At 42.0% G+C, this 16,208-nt stretch overlaps 1 protein-coding gene across 1 annotated transcript; it reads left to right on the forward strand.

Annotated features, from left to right (window-relative positions):
• The first annotated feature begins 258 nt into the window (after positions 1-258).
• Positions 259-14,763, forward strand: rsf1a (remodeling and spacing factor 1a). The gene is made up of 18 exons (XM_061877643.1): positions 259-491; positions 2,815-2,906; positions 3,003-3,095; positions 3,228-3,433; positions 3,521-3,624; positions 5,948-6,034; positions 6,127-7,168; positions 7,250-7,424; positions 7,488-7,685; positions 7,773-7,877; positions 7,988-8,067; positions 8,245-8,293; positions 10,477-10,586; positions 10,659-10,720; positions 12,138-12,312; positions 12,394-12,614; positions 12,680-12,871; positions 12,941-14,763. The coding sequence occupies exons 1-18, from the start codon at positions 338-340 to the stop codon at positions 13,666-13,668; spliced, it is 3,873 nt and encodes a 1,290-aa protein (XP_061733627.1). The 5' UTR covers positions 259-337; the 3' UTR covers positions 13,669-14,763.
• Positions 14,764-16,208: the final 1,445 nt, after the last annotated feature.

Genomic DNA, 16,208 nt, shown 5'->3' on the forward strand with positions numbered 1-16,208 from the left:
ACCACGAACCGAAATACACCGGAAATACGTAGAGTGGATTTGGAAATAATGTAGAAATACCCCAAGGAAACGTAACGTGGAGATTATAAACATATGTGTGCTTGTCCAGTATAAATTATGTACGTTATTGACGTACTAGTGGTATTCTCGTAGCCTTATTTTTACGTCCCTTTATTTATTTTTTGTCTTAAGTGTTTTATGCTGAAATGCATAACCGGAAATAATATGCCCGCTCTCGGTGCCCCCCTTGACAACAGCACTGCTTCAAACTACCCATTCATTCCTTTCACTCGCATCCCAGCAGCGGCCCTCCCCTCCCGCTTCTCCGCCTGGAAAGATGGCTGCTCCGGCGGTGGTGAGAAGCTCCGAGCCGGCGCTTTGCCCGAGCTTCGCGGAGGTCTGCTCCTTTCTGGAACGCTACGGAGCGGCCCTCGACCTGCCCGAGATGACTTTCCCGCAGATGGAGGGCTACCTGCGCGACAAGACCACAGGTGAGAGGCCGGTTAGTGGCGGAGCAAAAGAAGTGGCGGAAAGCTGCGACACTCGGAGCCTGGAGGAGGAGGAGGAGGAGGGGGGAACATCAGCACTACCGCCGCGGTGATGGTGCGGCTGATGAAGATGAACATCATTAGCTATCCGCTTCTATCACGTGACAAATGTTTTGCCGCCATTCGGGAGACAAAGTAACATTCTGTGCGAGTTCACAAGTTTGCACGCGAAGGAAGCGTCGCTAGCTAACACAAAGCTAGCACCATTCGCTGTGGTGGAAAAGCCAAAAGGGCTAAAGTTAATGGCAAATGGTGTCCCGTGAAGGAGTAATGTTTTCCACCACATTTAGGAGGAGCGAGGAGAGTCATGTTTGGAGTTGGAGTTGATGTTGTGAGGGCGAACATTAACATGATCGTGAAGGTAGCCATGATGCAGCCTGTTCGCTCAGTCTTGTCAAGGTGGACTTCTCTCTCTCCCCCTCCCCTCTAACAGGACTGCTATTGAAACACTGGCAAGTCCATTGAACTTTATTTAACGTCAATGGACGTTGCAAGTCAAACAAATGTCACTAAGCGAAATTAACAGCATAAAAAAAACAGCGGATGTTAATGTGTGGCTGTCATGGTTGCGCGTGCGCAGTAGGGCCTTTTAGCCGTCGGCTCGCTCGAGTTAGCAAGATGCTGAGAGTAAATACAAGCTGCGTTGTAGCTGCTATCTGCGCTTAAAACACCCTTGTTTGAGATTCGATCACATCTGAAGATACCTAAGCGTCCACTTGAAAGCCTTCCGCACATGATTAACGACATAGTTACACGAGTGTAAATTGTCTTGTGCTATCCGAACTCACTATTTACTCTGCTCGCTGTACATATCCTACCAAATAAGACCGACACTGTTTCAATGTCCATTTTTCTGTTGATAACTGAAGTACTGATATCAACCAAATCTCCTCATCCCACCCCCCAGATTGTAAATAATTCAATGTATATACTATGATGATTAACCTGTGTGATGACTGTATTATGCTGATAGTATATATTTGTACCATGAATTGATTAACGTGGACCCCGACCTAAACAAGTTGAAAAACTTATTTGGGTGTTACCATTTAGTGGTCAATTGTACGGAATATGAACTGAACTGTGCAATCTACTAATAAAAGTATCAATCAATCAATGATTACTTTTCAGTGGTAATTGTGGTGTGATGACGGAACAGATTACGACACCATTTACGACAGTGCAGTAGAGGGACATTAAAACCAGAACTATCCATCCAATCTATTTCTACCGCTTATTCCCTTTGGGGGTCACGGGGGGCGGTGGTACCTATCTCAGCTACAACCGGGCGGAAGGCGTTGTACATTCTGGACAAGTCGCCACCTCATCGCAGGGCCACACACTAGGGCCAATTTAGTGTTGCCAATCAACCTATCCCCAGGTGCATGTCTTTGGAAGTGGGAGGAAGTCGGAGTGCCCGGAGGGAACCCACGCATTCACGGGGAGAACATGCAACCTCCACACAGAAAGATCCCGAGCCTGGGATTAAACCCTGATTACTCAGGACCTTCGTATTGTGAGGCAGACACACTAACCCCTCTGCCATATTGAATTGCTTGCACAACAAGGAATATTAAAAATCATCAAGTGATTAAAGTGTTCTCTTCAGATGTGTTTTTACAAAAAAGCCTTAGTTTTATAAGTTTGATTTGTGTCACTATAATTTAAAACATTTGTACGCACGTACAACACTTAAGACCTTCAGTAAATCAGTATGTGGAATTCAATTATGGAATGGATTAAACAAAGACATCAAACAATGTACTCATATAATCCATTTCAAGAAATGCTTAAAACTTTAAGTTTTATAAAATACAAAGAAGAAGAACCATGATAAACATTCTGAAATTATCCATCATTCATTCATTTTTAAGATAATCTTACTCATCTCACCATATGAAATGTAACTTACTTAACCAATTATTATTTATTTATTGATATTGTTATTATTTATGGAGTATATTGTGAATAAATTGAGAACATGAAGTGAACAAACGTTTTAGCAACTGTTATGTAAAGGAACAGGGGTAGGATTAAATAAGCTATGCTTCTTCCTACTCCTTTTCGAACATGTTGAATAGAGGAACTGGAAATTGTGATGTATTATGTTGTATGCATGCATGCTCGAAATAAACTCAAACTCAACTCAATTCACCTTAGCTGTCCATGTCATGCATTTAGCTGTCCAAAGTTCTCAGACAAGGACAACACCAATATCAACCATAAAAGCATTTGCAGTGACCTTGTTTGTAATGTGTGTGTTCAGTTCCCAAACCTCTCATAGAACTCCACGTGAAGCTGCTCCGAAAGCTTGGGAAGAGTGTTACATCTGATCGCTGGGAAAAATACCTGGCCAAGGCAAGTCACATCCTCACTAACTTTTATTTTTCTCTGTTTGAGAACAAGGCGAAAAAAGTGATTTTTCCATGTTGACTTAATATTGCTTGGCTGTAGATGTGCCAGGAGCTGAACAGTGCCTGGGCGTGGGAGCTGGAACAGAACGGTTACCAGGATATGTCCATGGAGTGCAAGTCCGGCATCCTCAAAGTACTACATTCCTGCATCTCTTACACAATGAAATATTGTCACCGCTTGATTAGCCAAATAACTGACATAGACAGTGTGTAGGCATCTATAAAAATTATTCTTCATTTCATTCTTTGTCCACGTTCTTGGCAGTATCTGTGCGAGTGTCAGTTTGATGACAACCTCAAGTTTAAGATGGCCATCAATGAGGAGGAGCCAGAGAAGATGCGTCTGCAGCCAATCGGGCGGGATCGACAGGGTCTGATGTACTGGCTTCAGCTGGACCAGGACCAGAACATCAGGTTGTACACGGAGGAGCAGGACGACCTGGACGGGTCCACCTGGAGGTGCATCGTCAGGTGGGACTTGCAGGACATTTGATGTGCCCTCCAGCTCAGGAACCCTCTCTCCTATTAACTTGTCTGTCCCCCGAACTGTCTCCTTAGGACCCGCAACGACCTGGCTGATGCTCTGGACCTCCTGAAGGGCCAAGTTCCAAACCAGAACCAGGAGGGATCTGGGAGCACCAGCCCTGCTCAGAGAGAAGCAGGTAGGTGAAAGCATCTATAACAGGGGTCATCAACGTGGTGCCGTAAGGACCAGATGAGTCGCCCGCTGGCCTGTTCTAAAAATAACTCAAATAGCAGCACTTACCAGTCAGCTGCCTCTATTTTTCACATTTTATTTATTTACTAGCAAGCTGGTCTCGCTTTGCTCGACATTTTTGATTGTAAGAGAGACAAAACTCAAATAGAATTTGAAAATCCAAGAAAATATTTGAAAGACTTGGTCTTCACTTGTTTAAATAAATTCTTTTTTTTTTTTTACTTTGCTTCTTATAACTTTCAGAAAGACAATTTTAGAGAAAAAATACAACCTTAAAAATGATTTTCTGATTTTTAAACACATATACCTTTTTACCTTTTAAATTCCTTCCTCTTCTTTCCTGACAATTTAAATCAATGTTGAAGTTTTTTTTTTTTTTATTGTAAAAAATAATAAATACATTTTAATTTAATTCTTCATTTTAGCTTCTGTTTTTTTGACGAAGAATATTTGTGAAATATGTCTTCAAAATTATTATGATTAAAATTTAAAAAAAATATTCTGGCAAATCTAGAAAATCTGTAGAATCAAATTTGAATCTTATTTCAAAGTCTTTTGAATTTCTTTTAAAATATTTGTTCTGTAAAATCTAGAAAAAATAATGATTTGTTTTTGTTAGAAATATAGCTTCGTCCAATTTGTTATATATTCTAACAAAGTGCAGATTGGATTTAAACTTATTTAAAACATGTCATCAAAACTGTAAAATTAATCTTAATCAGAAAAAATTACTAATGATGTTCCATAAATTCTTTTTTTTTATTTTTTCAAAAAGATTCGAATTAGCTAGTTTTTCTCTTAATTTTTTTCTGTTGAATTTTAAAGAGTCGATTTTGAGGATAAACTATGTTTCAAAATTAAATTTTCATTTTTTTTGTGTTTTCTCTTCTTTTAAACCGTTCAATTAAGTGATTTTTTTCATCATTTATTCTCTACAAAAAACTTTCCGTAAAAGGAAAAAAAATGTATGACGGACAGAAATACCCATTTTTTATATATATATAGATTTATTTATTAAAGGTAAATTGAGCAAATTGGCTATTTCTGGCAATTTATTTAAGTGTGTATCAAACTGGTAGCCCTTTGCATTAATCTGTACCCAAGAAGTAGCTCTTGGTTTCAAAAAGGTTGGTGACCCCAGATCTATCACAACAATTATTTATATTAGAAAAAAGTTTTTGATTTACATTCTTTTGCTTCGATTAAACGTTCAATGAGTAATACAAATCTAATGAAAAATAAAAATAATGTTAAATAATAAAACTAATAAAAATCTATAAAATCTGGACCACATAAAAGAAGGTCAAACAAGTTGAATGGAAGGTAAAAGGTAATAGAAGTGGATTAAAGGTAAAAAAGGTGAAACAAGTATTTAGAATGTAAAATAAAGTGAAAATAATGTAAAATATGTAAATAAAATGTAAAAGGATTGTAGAAGTTAAAATCTTATAAATAAAAGGTAAAATGATTATAAATATAAGGTAAAAGTACTATATAAAAGGTAAATAGAAAGTATATAAAGGCAAAAGAAGGAATATAAAACATAAAATAGGTTGAATAGGATGTAAAAAGTTAAATTGAAGGTAAATAAAAGGTCAGACAAGTTTTAATTGAAGTTAAATAAAAGGTAAAAGAAGGAATATAGACGGTAAAGGATAAAACATGGCAAAAGACTGTCAAAGAAGCTAAATAGAAATTGAAATAAGGTCAAATAAGTTGAACAAAAGGTCAAATATGTTAAATAGAAGGTAAATTAAAGGTAAAGGAAGATAAAATATGGTAAACAAAACGTAAAATCAGTTAAATAGATTTAAATAAATTTAACTGATTTTATGTTTTGTATGTGTATGTATATATATAAAGTAAAAAAAAAAAGGTGACAGACGGTCAAAGACGGTAAACACAAAGTAATGAAGGTTATGGCAGGTACAAAAATCTTTGTTAAATTCAACTATTTTACCTGAACTAGACATTGGGGCTATAAAGTGGGTTTTATCCGGATAAATCAAACAAACTAATCAAATTATTTCTTGATTACTAAAATACTTGATAGCTGCAGCCCTAGTAGTAAGTACAATATTTTCTCATGTAGTGTCTGGGGTCATGTATTTACGCAAATGCAGAGAAGTACCAGAAATGGTCTTCAGCTTTAGAGATGTGTTGTGCAAAGACTGCTACTGATTCTATAATGATGTAATAGAAGTAATAACAGAGAGACAAGACGGGATAAAAACACTTAACAAAGTCTTGCTTCTGTGCTGGCAAAGTTGATGAGGTCAGCAAACTCGACAAATCCTCAGAGGACGTCGCAGATGGCATGAAGGTTGAGAATGAAGAAAAAACCCTACAACAAGGTAAAACAAATATATTTTATTATAAATGCTACCTTTTAAAGAGAGAAAACTTGATTGGAATTGTTAAAAAAAAGGCTATCTCTTTATTTTAGTGGAAAATCAGGAGACCATCAAGCAGGAAGTGAAAGAAGAGCAAGCCGATGACAAACCTCCTCTTTTTGATAACCACGTGAGCACCATCACCTCCCTCATCAAGACAGAGACCAGGGACGTCGATGCCCGCAAAAGCGCCGTCTCTGTCGTCATGGCGACGGGCACGGCGGCATCAAAACAGGAAGTGAACAAGGAGGAGGAGGCCGAGCGCGCGGTCGTCAGGAGCAACCAGCAGGCTAAGATACCACTGAAGAAGAGGGAGCTGAAGCTGGCGGAAAGCTACCACGGCAACCACCTCAACAACAAGAGCAGCAGCAGCATCATCGTGTGCAACCCCTCCGTCATCCACAGCAAGGACGTCTCATTAGCCCCACCAGGTGCCTCCGCAGCGTCGCAGCAACACGCAGAGTCTGTCTTGAAACCAGAGCTGACCAACGGGAGGTCCTCAGTCCTGTCGCCCAACAAAGAGGGACAAAACGGGGCTTTGGGCATCATAGGCCAAGTCGGGGTCATAGGTCATGTCGGCGTAATCCGCGGCCCACCTGAGCGTGTTAAAACGCCCTGCGGTGGACCAGAAGAAGAGAACGGCTTCAAAGCTGTGGAGGAAGACCGGGAGGTGAGCCGGCAGTCCGTGCTGGTGAGAAACGCACCTGTCGCCATGGAGACGGCATCAAAAGAGGATGCCAAAGAAAGTGAGGAGGACACTGGCGCGGGATCACGAGGACTTGTTGTCAAAGAGGAAGGACACAAAGACGGCCCCGAGAAAGACTTAGGCTGCGCCCTGTCTGTCACAGAACCCCGACAGGAGAAGGAGGGTTTAAATGGTGGCCTGGTGGCTCAGGCTAGTGAGAAGGACACTGGACAAGGGTCAGAGCACAAGTCGCGCCCACTCGAGGAAGCCTCCTCTGAGCTCCAGAAAGAAGGAATCAGGTTGAAGATTAAGATCCCTCCTCATCGCAGGAACAAGCTGCGGGCAAAAGAGGAACCGAAGGAGGTCTCAGAGGGCGGGAGGTCGCTCAGGAGGTCTGCGAGGATTGGCAGGTTTGTGTCCCTCGTTGATCTAACGGCCACACACAGAAGTTGCTGTTCTTCTGAAAGATGCTCTGCCTTGCCCACCTGCAGACCCAGCTCCAAGGCCACTGACGGTCAGAAAAAGAAACGGAAGCCGGCCACAAAAGAAGAAGAAGAAGAAGAAGAGGGTGAGGAAGAAGAGGACGCAGAAGACGAGGAGGAGCAGAGTTTGGCGACCGCAAAAGACAAAAAAGCTCAAGCTGTTGTCCAAACCAGGAAGCGAAGGGTAAGAAGTACATTTTCTTTACACAAGGAGTGACTCTCTGTGACTAACCATGATGCATTTCAGGGCAAACGGAGACACGGACGCCCCCGATGGACCAACATCCGCACCAAAAAGCGCAAGCAGAACGACGCAGAGGAGGTTGTGGACAAAGAGGAGGAGGCCAGCGACCAAGGTAGCCACTCCGAGGAGTCCTGTCATTCAGAGGAGCTTCCCAAGGAGGACGCCTGCTCTCACTGCGGCCTCCCCAACCACCCGGAACTGGCGAGTGGTCCCAGTATATCTCCGTGACATCATCATCATCATCGTCATGGTGGTCAGACACACTCATGTCGTGTGTGTCCTTTTTAGATCCTGCTGTGCGACTCGTGTGACAGTGGATATCACACTGCCTGCCTGCGCCCGCCACTCATGCTCATCCCTGATGGCGAGTGGTTCTGTCCTCCCTGCCAACATGTAAGCCCCGCCCGTATGTAGTGATTAGATTTCATTTAAAAAGAAATGTGGTTAGCGTTATAAGGCACAATTGGCGCACTTCTCACCAAGTTGTTATTGTGTGTTTGTAGAAGCTTCTGTGTGAGAGGCTGGAGGAGCACCTGCTGAACCTTGACAGCGTTCTGAAGAAGCGGGAGCGAGCCGAACGGAGGTAAACGCACACTTTCTTTCACCTCACCAATGACACGGTGAAGCTGTGCAACATGCTAGCTGTACAGAAACATGTCTGCATGGAGCCTAATTAGTAGAAGTCAGTCACGCGCAGGCTAAGATGATGAACCCCTTCTGATGAGTTAACATTTGACCCTTGTGTCTGCTTATGTGTCAGGAGGGAGAGGCTGGTGTACGTCGGAATCAGCGTGGAGAACATCATCCCTGTGAGTAGAGCAACACCAAGATAGAGGACTTAAATACTGGAGCTGTGTTTCAATTGGCACACTTTCACATTTCGAATACATACGAGAAGGCAGATTTATTACAATAGACACTAATCTATACATATATTTTAATTACAAAACCCAAAACCAGAGAAGTTGGCACGTTGTGCAAATGGTAAATACAAACAGAATAAAATGATTTGCAAATCCTTTTCAACTCATATTCAATTGAATAGACAGCAAAGACAAGATATTTAATGTTGGAACCGAGAAACTACATTTTTTTTGCAAATAATCATTAACTTAGAATTTAATGGCAGCAACACATTGCAAAAAAGTTGTCACAGGGACATTTTTACCACTGTGTTGTATGGCCTTTCCTTTTAACAACACTCAGTAAACGTTTGGTAACTGAAGGAGACCAATTTTTCAAGCTTTTCAGGTGGAATTTTTTCCCATTCTTGCTTGATGTACAGCTTGAGTTGTTCAACTGTCCAGGGTCTCCGTTGTCGTATTTTACGCTTCATAATGCGCCACACATTTTCAATGGGAGACAGATCTGGGCTATAGGAAGGCCAGTCTAGTACCCGCACTCTTTTACTATGAAGTCATGCTGTTGTAACACGTGCAGAATGTGGCTTGGCAATGTCTTGCTGAAAAAAGCAGGGGTGACCATGATAATGTTGCTTGGGTGGCAACATATGTTGCTCCAAAACCTGTATGTACCTTACAGCATTAATGGTGCCTTTACAGATGTGTAAGTAACCCATGCCTTGGGCACTAATACAACCCTATACCATCACAGATGCTGGCTTTTCAACTTTGCGCCTATAACAGTCCGGATGGTTCTTTTCCTCTTTGTTCCGGAGGACACAACGTCCACAGTTTCCAAAAACAATTTGAAATGTGGACCACAGAATACTCTTCCACTTTGTATCAGTCCATCTTAGATGAGCTTGGGCCCAGTGAAGCCTGGGCCGTTTCTGGGAGATGTTGATAAATGGCTTTTGCTTTGCATAGTAGACTTTTAACTTGCACTTACAGATGTAGCAAAGAACTGTTGTTACTGACAGTGGTTTTCTGAAGTGTTCCTGAGCCCATGTGGTGACATCCTTTACACACTGATGTTGGTTTTCGGTGCAGTACCGCCTGAGGGATCCAAGGTCACGGGCATTCAATATTACGTGCAGTGATTTCTCCAGATTTTTAAACATTTTGATGATATTACTGACCTTAGATGGTAAAATCCTTAAATTCCTTGAGAAATGTTGTTCTTAAAGTGTTCGACAATTTGCTCACGCATTTGTTCACAAAGTGGTGACCCTTGCCCCATCCTTTTTTGTGAATAACTGGGTATTCAATGGAAGCTGCGTTTATTAACTCCAGACGGATCATATTACCATATTAAATTAAAATGATCAAAGAACCGTCAATGATAACTGCACGTTACCCTATTTTTTTTTTTATAGTCTTTGGTATGACTAGGCCAGGGTTTGAACTCCCAACGTACCGTACTCAGTGGCCTAGTGGTTAGAGTGTCCGCCCGGAGATCGGTAGGTTGGGAGTTCAAACCCTGGCCGAGTCATACCAAAGACTATAAAAAAAAGGGACCCATTACCTCCTTGCTTGGCACTCAGCATCAAGTGTTGGAATTGGGGATTAAATCACCACAAATGATCCCCAGGCGCGGCACCGCTGCTGCCCACTGCTCCCCTCACTTCCCAGGGGGTGATCAAGGGGATGGGTCAAATGCAGAAGACAAATTTCACCACACCTAGTGTGTGTGTAACAATCATTGGTACTTTAACTTAACTTTAACGTTGATACGGACAGACTGACTGGTGCTAGCTTAAATGCTAACATGTAAACAAAAGACATTAAAGTCTTTTCCCCCTTACGAAACGTTGTCACCCAATCTATACTTGTAGAAACACAAATTTAGATTGCAGGGAGCGTTAGTAGTAGTAGTAGTAGTAGTTCTCTCATAGCCAAACAGCGACTATTAAGGGTGGTCTGTATCCATCACTGAGCACTTACCCAGGGAGTGAGAGTGCACTGCATTTTGCCGTACTTCCCTCAACGTGAACGCACTGACGTACTCAAAACGGCAAGTGAAAGTCTGGAAGTGTGCCAACTGAGACACAACACGAGAACTTTAAAACACGACTCTCTGGTTCGTGCAGGGGCAGGAGGAAGAGGAGGAAGAGGAAAAGTCCACAAAGAAGAAAGATACCAAGAAGAGTAAAAATCTGGGGAGGAGATCAACCAGAACCAGGAAGCACATCAGCTACAGGTGGGTGTGGCTTGCTTGTTAGGTTACCATGTGACCTGCTCTGAGTTTAACAAAATGACATCTATGCTTTAGATTTGACGACTTTGATGACGCAATTGATGAGGCTATAGAGGAAGATACAGGGGACGGTAAAAGTGAGTAGACATAGTGAAGCTTGATATCATGTATTTGTATCAGACATGCCGAACAAAGTTAAAGTTTCACATCAACCGTACGTACGATAAGGAGTTGGAAGAAGCATATTTTATTTACCCGGCCGAGTCATACCAAAGACTAAAAAAATGGGACCCATTGCCTCCCTGCTTTCACTCAGCATCAAGGGTTGGAATTGGGGGTTAAATCACTATAAATAATTCTCGGGCGCGGCAGCACTGCTGACCACTGCTCCCCGCACCTCCCAGGGGGTGATCAAGGGGATGGGTCAAATGCAGAGGACAAATTTCAACACACCTAGTGTGTGTGTGACAATCATTGGAACTTTAACGTAATATTTTATTCCCCTTTTTGTCCATTTTGATTACTGATCATTCATATAATGTGTGTGTATATATATATATATATATATATATATATATATGTATATCTATTTATATACACATATATATATATATATATTTATATATACACACATACATTTACACACATATATATGTGCATATATATACACACACACACACATATATATATATATATATATATATATATATATATATATATATATATATATATATATATATATATATGTAGGTGTGGGAAAAATCACAAGACTACTTCATCTCTTGTGATTTTTCCCACACCTACATATTGCGCTCTACCACGGTATCGAGCACTATTCTCTGGATAATCCAATCAAGACATATATATAAATATATATATATATATATGTGTGTGTGTTTGTGTGTATATATATATGTATATGTGTGTATATGTGTATATATATATATATATATATACATATACATATACATGTGTGTGTGTGTATATACTGTGTATATCTATCCATCCATTTTCTACCGCTTGTCGCAGGGTGTGCTGTAGCCTATTTCAGCTACATTCGGGCGGAAGGTAGCGTACACCCTGGACAAGTCTCCACCTCATCATAGGGCCAACACAGACAGACAGACAACATTCACACTCACATTCACACACTACGGCCTATTTAGTGTTGCCAATCAACCCCAGGTGCATGTTTTTGTATATACAGTATATATGCTGTATATACAACTAAATAAAAAAAACTACATGTATGTATTGTGTGCGTGCGTGCATAGATTTTTTTTAAATTTTATTTTACTTGTGGGGGAAGGGGTGTAACAGTATATGTATTTGTGTTTCCATCCATCTTTTCCGGCTTATCTATTATTATACTATTGGCAATTGTACGTCTGTTAAAACCCACTAAAAACTTTTTTTTAAGAGAGAAAAATAAATGTAGTAAGCGTAAATAAGTAATAATATATATAGTCCATGATAAGTGTCAAATAAGTAAAGATATTAAAGACAAAGGAGACTTCCTTGCTGAAATAACCTGCGATGGCGTTGATGTAACAGCAGGTGGAGGCAGAAACGTCACGGCTCTCCTGTCCCAGGATGGAAGGTTGAGTCGCCGTGGGCCAATCATAGCCCAGACGCTCGCTGCCAGAACCAGGAAAAAGCGGCGTCTGAACGACCTGGAGAGTGACAGCACGGCGGCGGAAAGCGAAGACGAGTTCACGCTCAGCAACAGGTGAGTTAATTGCCATGATGGTCTTGTATTTCTTCACTGACAGAATGTGACACCAAACCTCGCTTTGTTGTCTTTGCGCAGCTCGGAGGAGGAGGAGTTTGCAGGATCCGGCGCTGATGATGATGACGAGGAAGATGAGGATGCAGGCAGCTGGGGAAGTGAGTCCCGCCCCAAACGGGCGGCGAGAACGGTTTCGAAGCACAGACCCGGCAAGACCAAAGGCAAAGCCGGGAGACGACTCGGGCGGAGGCGACGGAGACGCTCCTCTGAGGAAGAAGAGGTCGCCAGCGATGAAGACCTGGGTGAGTTGGATGGGGATGGAAGAAAATGAATTCAAACCCTCACATTTTGTTGTCACTCTCTGCAGACTCTGACCAGTACAGCGACATGTCGGACCCAGACCAGAAGAGGGGGGGGCTGAGGCGGGGCCACCGCCAGCAGGTCAACTACAGAGAGACTTCAGAGTCGTCGGACAATTCCCGCACTTCTGCCAAACGGGACAAAGTTAAAAGACGTGGCCGACCACGCAAGGAACGTCTCTCCAGTGACTACAGCGATGGTGGGTAATCACCATAGCAGCCGTCTTTGCCACACTTATCGTGTGTTGACCGGCGTGTTTTTATTTCAGTGTCGCCATCCTCACGGGACTCTGAAGAGGAAGACGGCGACCAAGGTGGTCGGCGAAAGAGAGAGAAGAGAAGCAGAGTAGAGGAGGAAGACGTCTCCGCTCGCAGGTCCAAAGCAAAGCGGAGACGACGCCAAGACGAGGAGGAGGACGACCTGGCGAGAAGAAGGCGGCGTCAAAGGAAGTCTTCAGAAAAGGAGGACGAGGAAGACGACCGGAGGAGATTGCGGAAAACAGCCGGAGAGGAGGAAGACCCGGAGAAAATGGGCAGAGGGAAGAGGAGGGAGATGTTGTCCCAGCAGCGCCGCAAGCGTCTCGCTCAGATGCTGAAGAAACGAAGACCTTCCACGGATGAAGACGACGATGACGAGTCCCAGGAATCCTCTTCCTCCTCCGAGGGGGACCGCCCCGTGCGCAAAAGACTCAACCGCATTGACTCTGATGAGGACGAGGAGGAAGAGTCGGAGGAGTCAGAGAAGGAGATGGAGAAGCCAGCGGTAGGAGGACAAGATGAGAGCGACGCTCTGGTAGAGGGGCGGGGCCAAAGCCCGCCTCCGTCGAACAGACAACGGACGTCCAAAGGCCCGACCAAGCCTGGGAGCACAGGTGCGGCCTCACCCAGAGACAGTGTGTTTGGGCAGGACAAACACAACGGCCCCTCACACACGGAGGAGGAAGAAGAGGCCCAGTCAGACTCCATAAACTCTGTCCACAACAGTCCACCGTCGTGATGGACCTCCTTCTTCTCCCTCACTTTTACTTTGGAACTTTCTGGACTTTTCTCACCATCGGCTGTCATCACACCCGTAATACCAACGCACAAGTAGCTGCATGCTGACCATATAAGGACGCTAGATGGTCACATGATCATTCACACGTTCTAAAAGCCTCGTGGGCCTTCTCACATGACTTCTTCTGACGGTCACGTGACCTCAACACTTCGTTGTTAGCGGGAAGCGTCCGGCGGCCTTTGAACTGAGTCTCAGCAGGTTGTCGGCTGTACATATTTGGTTGTGCGCCCTTCTTGTAAAATAATAGATGTTTAGTCTGTTTTAGTCCTCTTGTAAGATAGACTCTTCTATTTTCTCTATGGAGGAGAGGAGCTCAGCCGCCATGTTGGAGATTCTGCCACGGCTGTTGTCAAAGCAGATCAGCCAACAAAATAAACTTTTATTCAAGCCAGCAGGGGTGGCATTCTCAACAGAGAGACGCAGAAACGCTTGTTTCCTTGGCGTTTGCTGGAAAAAGCAGCCTGAGGGCGTGTCCTCCAGGGAGGCGGGGCCAAGCCGCTGTTTCCAAAACGACTCAAATTGACCTTTTATAAATGTACTGTTATAAGAAAATGCCTTTTCTTTGACGCATTTGTATATGTTGATTTAGCGGAAATATTAATCTTTATAAATGTAAGCAATAAATGTGTTTAAAGAAAGATGTCCCTTTTGAAGTAAACATTTATTCATCACAAAGATTATAATTAATACGGAAAACAATTTGGAACATTGGTTCTTTTTAAGTGCTGAGTTGAGCTCTAAAATGAAGTTACCAGCAGGATTAATGCAAATTATATACATTCAAACTAATTTTTCAGAGCTCCCACAGGATAGCCTGGTCATATTTGAATAAATCTTCACTTTGTCCTAAAGTGTTTTTACTGCAGTTTGGTGTTTGGATGAAGCGGATGGGCTCCCATCACCAAGTGGTTCTCTTTCCTAGTGCAACTTATCAGGATTGAAGCGAACTCAAGTGGACGTGACTCTGTTATTGTTACTGTACTGTCACTGTCTCCTAAATGTTGTCTAAGTTATTAAAAACCAGCACTGCGAGCATCTCTTCCAAATGGTGTCTCTTTTATATATGTATATATACATTTATAATTTATGATTTATACATGGACAGTCATCCCTTGTCACACCCATATCTTCAAAGAGTACAGATTTTTTTACACGTATTTTCTAATGTATTTTTTCTTAAAATTTATATTTTCAAGCATAAATATTGCCAAGTGAACTAAAAAAATCAATATCACAGCAATAAACTCCTGGGAGGTGAGGGAGCAGTGAGCAGCAGCGGTGGCTGCGCCTGGGAATCATTTTTGGTGATTTAACCCCCAACTCCACCCTTGATGCTGAGTGTGTGTGTGTATATATATATATATATATATATATATATATATATATATATATATATATATATTTATTTAGTTATAGGGCAGCACGGTGGAAGAGGAGTTAGTGCATCTGCCTCACAATACCAAGGTTCTGGGTTCAATCCTGCGCTCGGGATCTTTCTGTGTGGAGTTTGCATATCCTCCCCGTGACTGCGTGGGTTCCCTCCGGGTACTCCGGCTTCCTCCTAGTTCTCAAGACATGCACCTGGGGATAGGTTGATTGGCAACAATAAATTGGCCCTAGTGTGTGAATGTGAGTGTGAATGTTGTCTGTCTATCTGTGTTGGCCCTGCCATGAGGGGGTGACTTGTATTTTATATATATATATATATATATATATATATATATATATGTATACAAACATAAATATATATATACAGTATTTATATATCAATCAATCATACAGTATATATATTTACATATGTATGTATATATATATATGTACGTATGTATATATGTTTGTATGTATATATATATATATATATATATATATATATATATATATACACACACACACATATACATATTTATACATACATACATATTCCGAGCGCAATGAAGTCACGTTATCGATGAGAAAATGCATTTTTAGACAATATGATTTGCCTGAGAGGCTTGGAGACAGAGTAACAAGCGGTAGAAAATGGATTAGAAAAAACAGATTTAAAAAAATGATTAAAATATAATATCTATTTTTTAAAACCTGGGACTTCCCGCGGGAGCGTGAATGTTGTCTGTCTGTGTTGAGATGGTGACTTGTCCAAGGTGTACACTGCCTTCTGCCCGATTATAGCTGAGATAGGCACCAATCCGCGAACCAAAGGGATGGACTTCCCGCGGGCCGGATTTTTGACGCTGGAGGGCCGTAGTTTGGGGACCACTGGTTTTAACACTTACTGTAAGCACAATTATAAATAGCCTTGTCGCTTTTGAGTAAAAAAGGGCAGTTCATTTATTGTGTTTGTGAAATATTAGACGTCATTTAAACAACTGTAAAGTTAGTCGTAATCTAAACAGTTTTTTATATATATGTTAAGGATTGATTTTGTTTTTCCAAACATTTTTATTTAATTTTTTAAGAAAAGTGCGTCATCAATGAGTGAG

The sequence above is a fragment of the Nerophis ophidion genome, linkage group LG18 (genome assembly GCF_033978795.1).
Source record: "Nerophis ophidion isolate RoL-2023_Sa linkage group LG18, RoL_Noph_v1.0, whole genome shotgun sequence".
NCBI classification, from domain to species: Eukaryota; Metazoa; Chordata; class Actinopteri; order Syngnathiformes; family Syngnathidae; genus Nerophis; species Nerophis ophidion.

What these genes read in the sequence shown, in the direction of transcription:
- rsf1a (XM_061877643.1), top strand. Translation starts at nt 338, where the DNA reads ATGGCTGCTCCGGCGGTGGTGAGAAGCTCCGAGCCGGCGCTTTGCCCG. An exon ending in GAGTTCACGCTCAGCAACAG is followed by an intron (nt 12,313 to 12,393) that starts GTGAGTTAATTG and finishes GTCTTTGCGCAG; the next exon opens with CTCGGAGGAGGAGGAGTTTG. An exon ending in CGCCAGCGATGAAGACCTGG is followed by an intron (nt 12,615 to 12,679) that starts GTGAGTTGGATG and finishes CACTCTCTGCAG; the next exon opens with ACTCTGACCAGTACAGCGAC.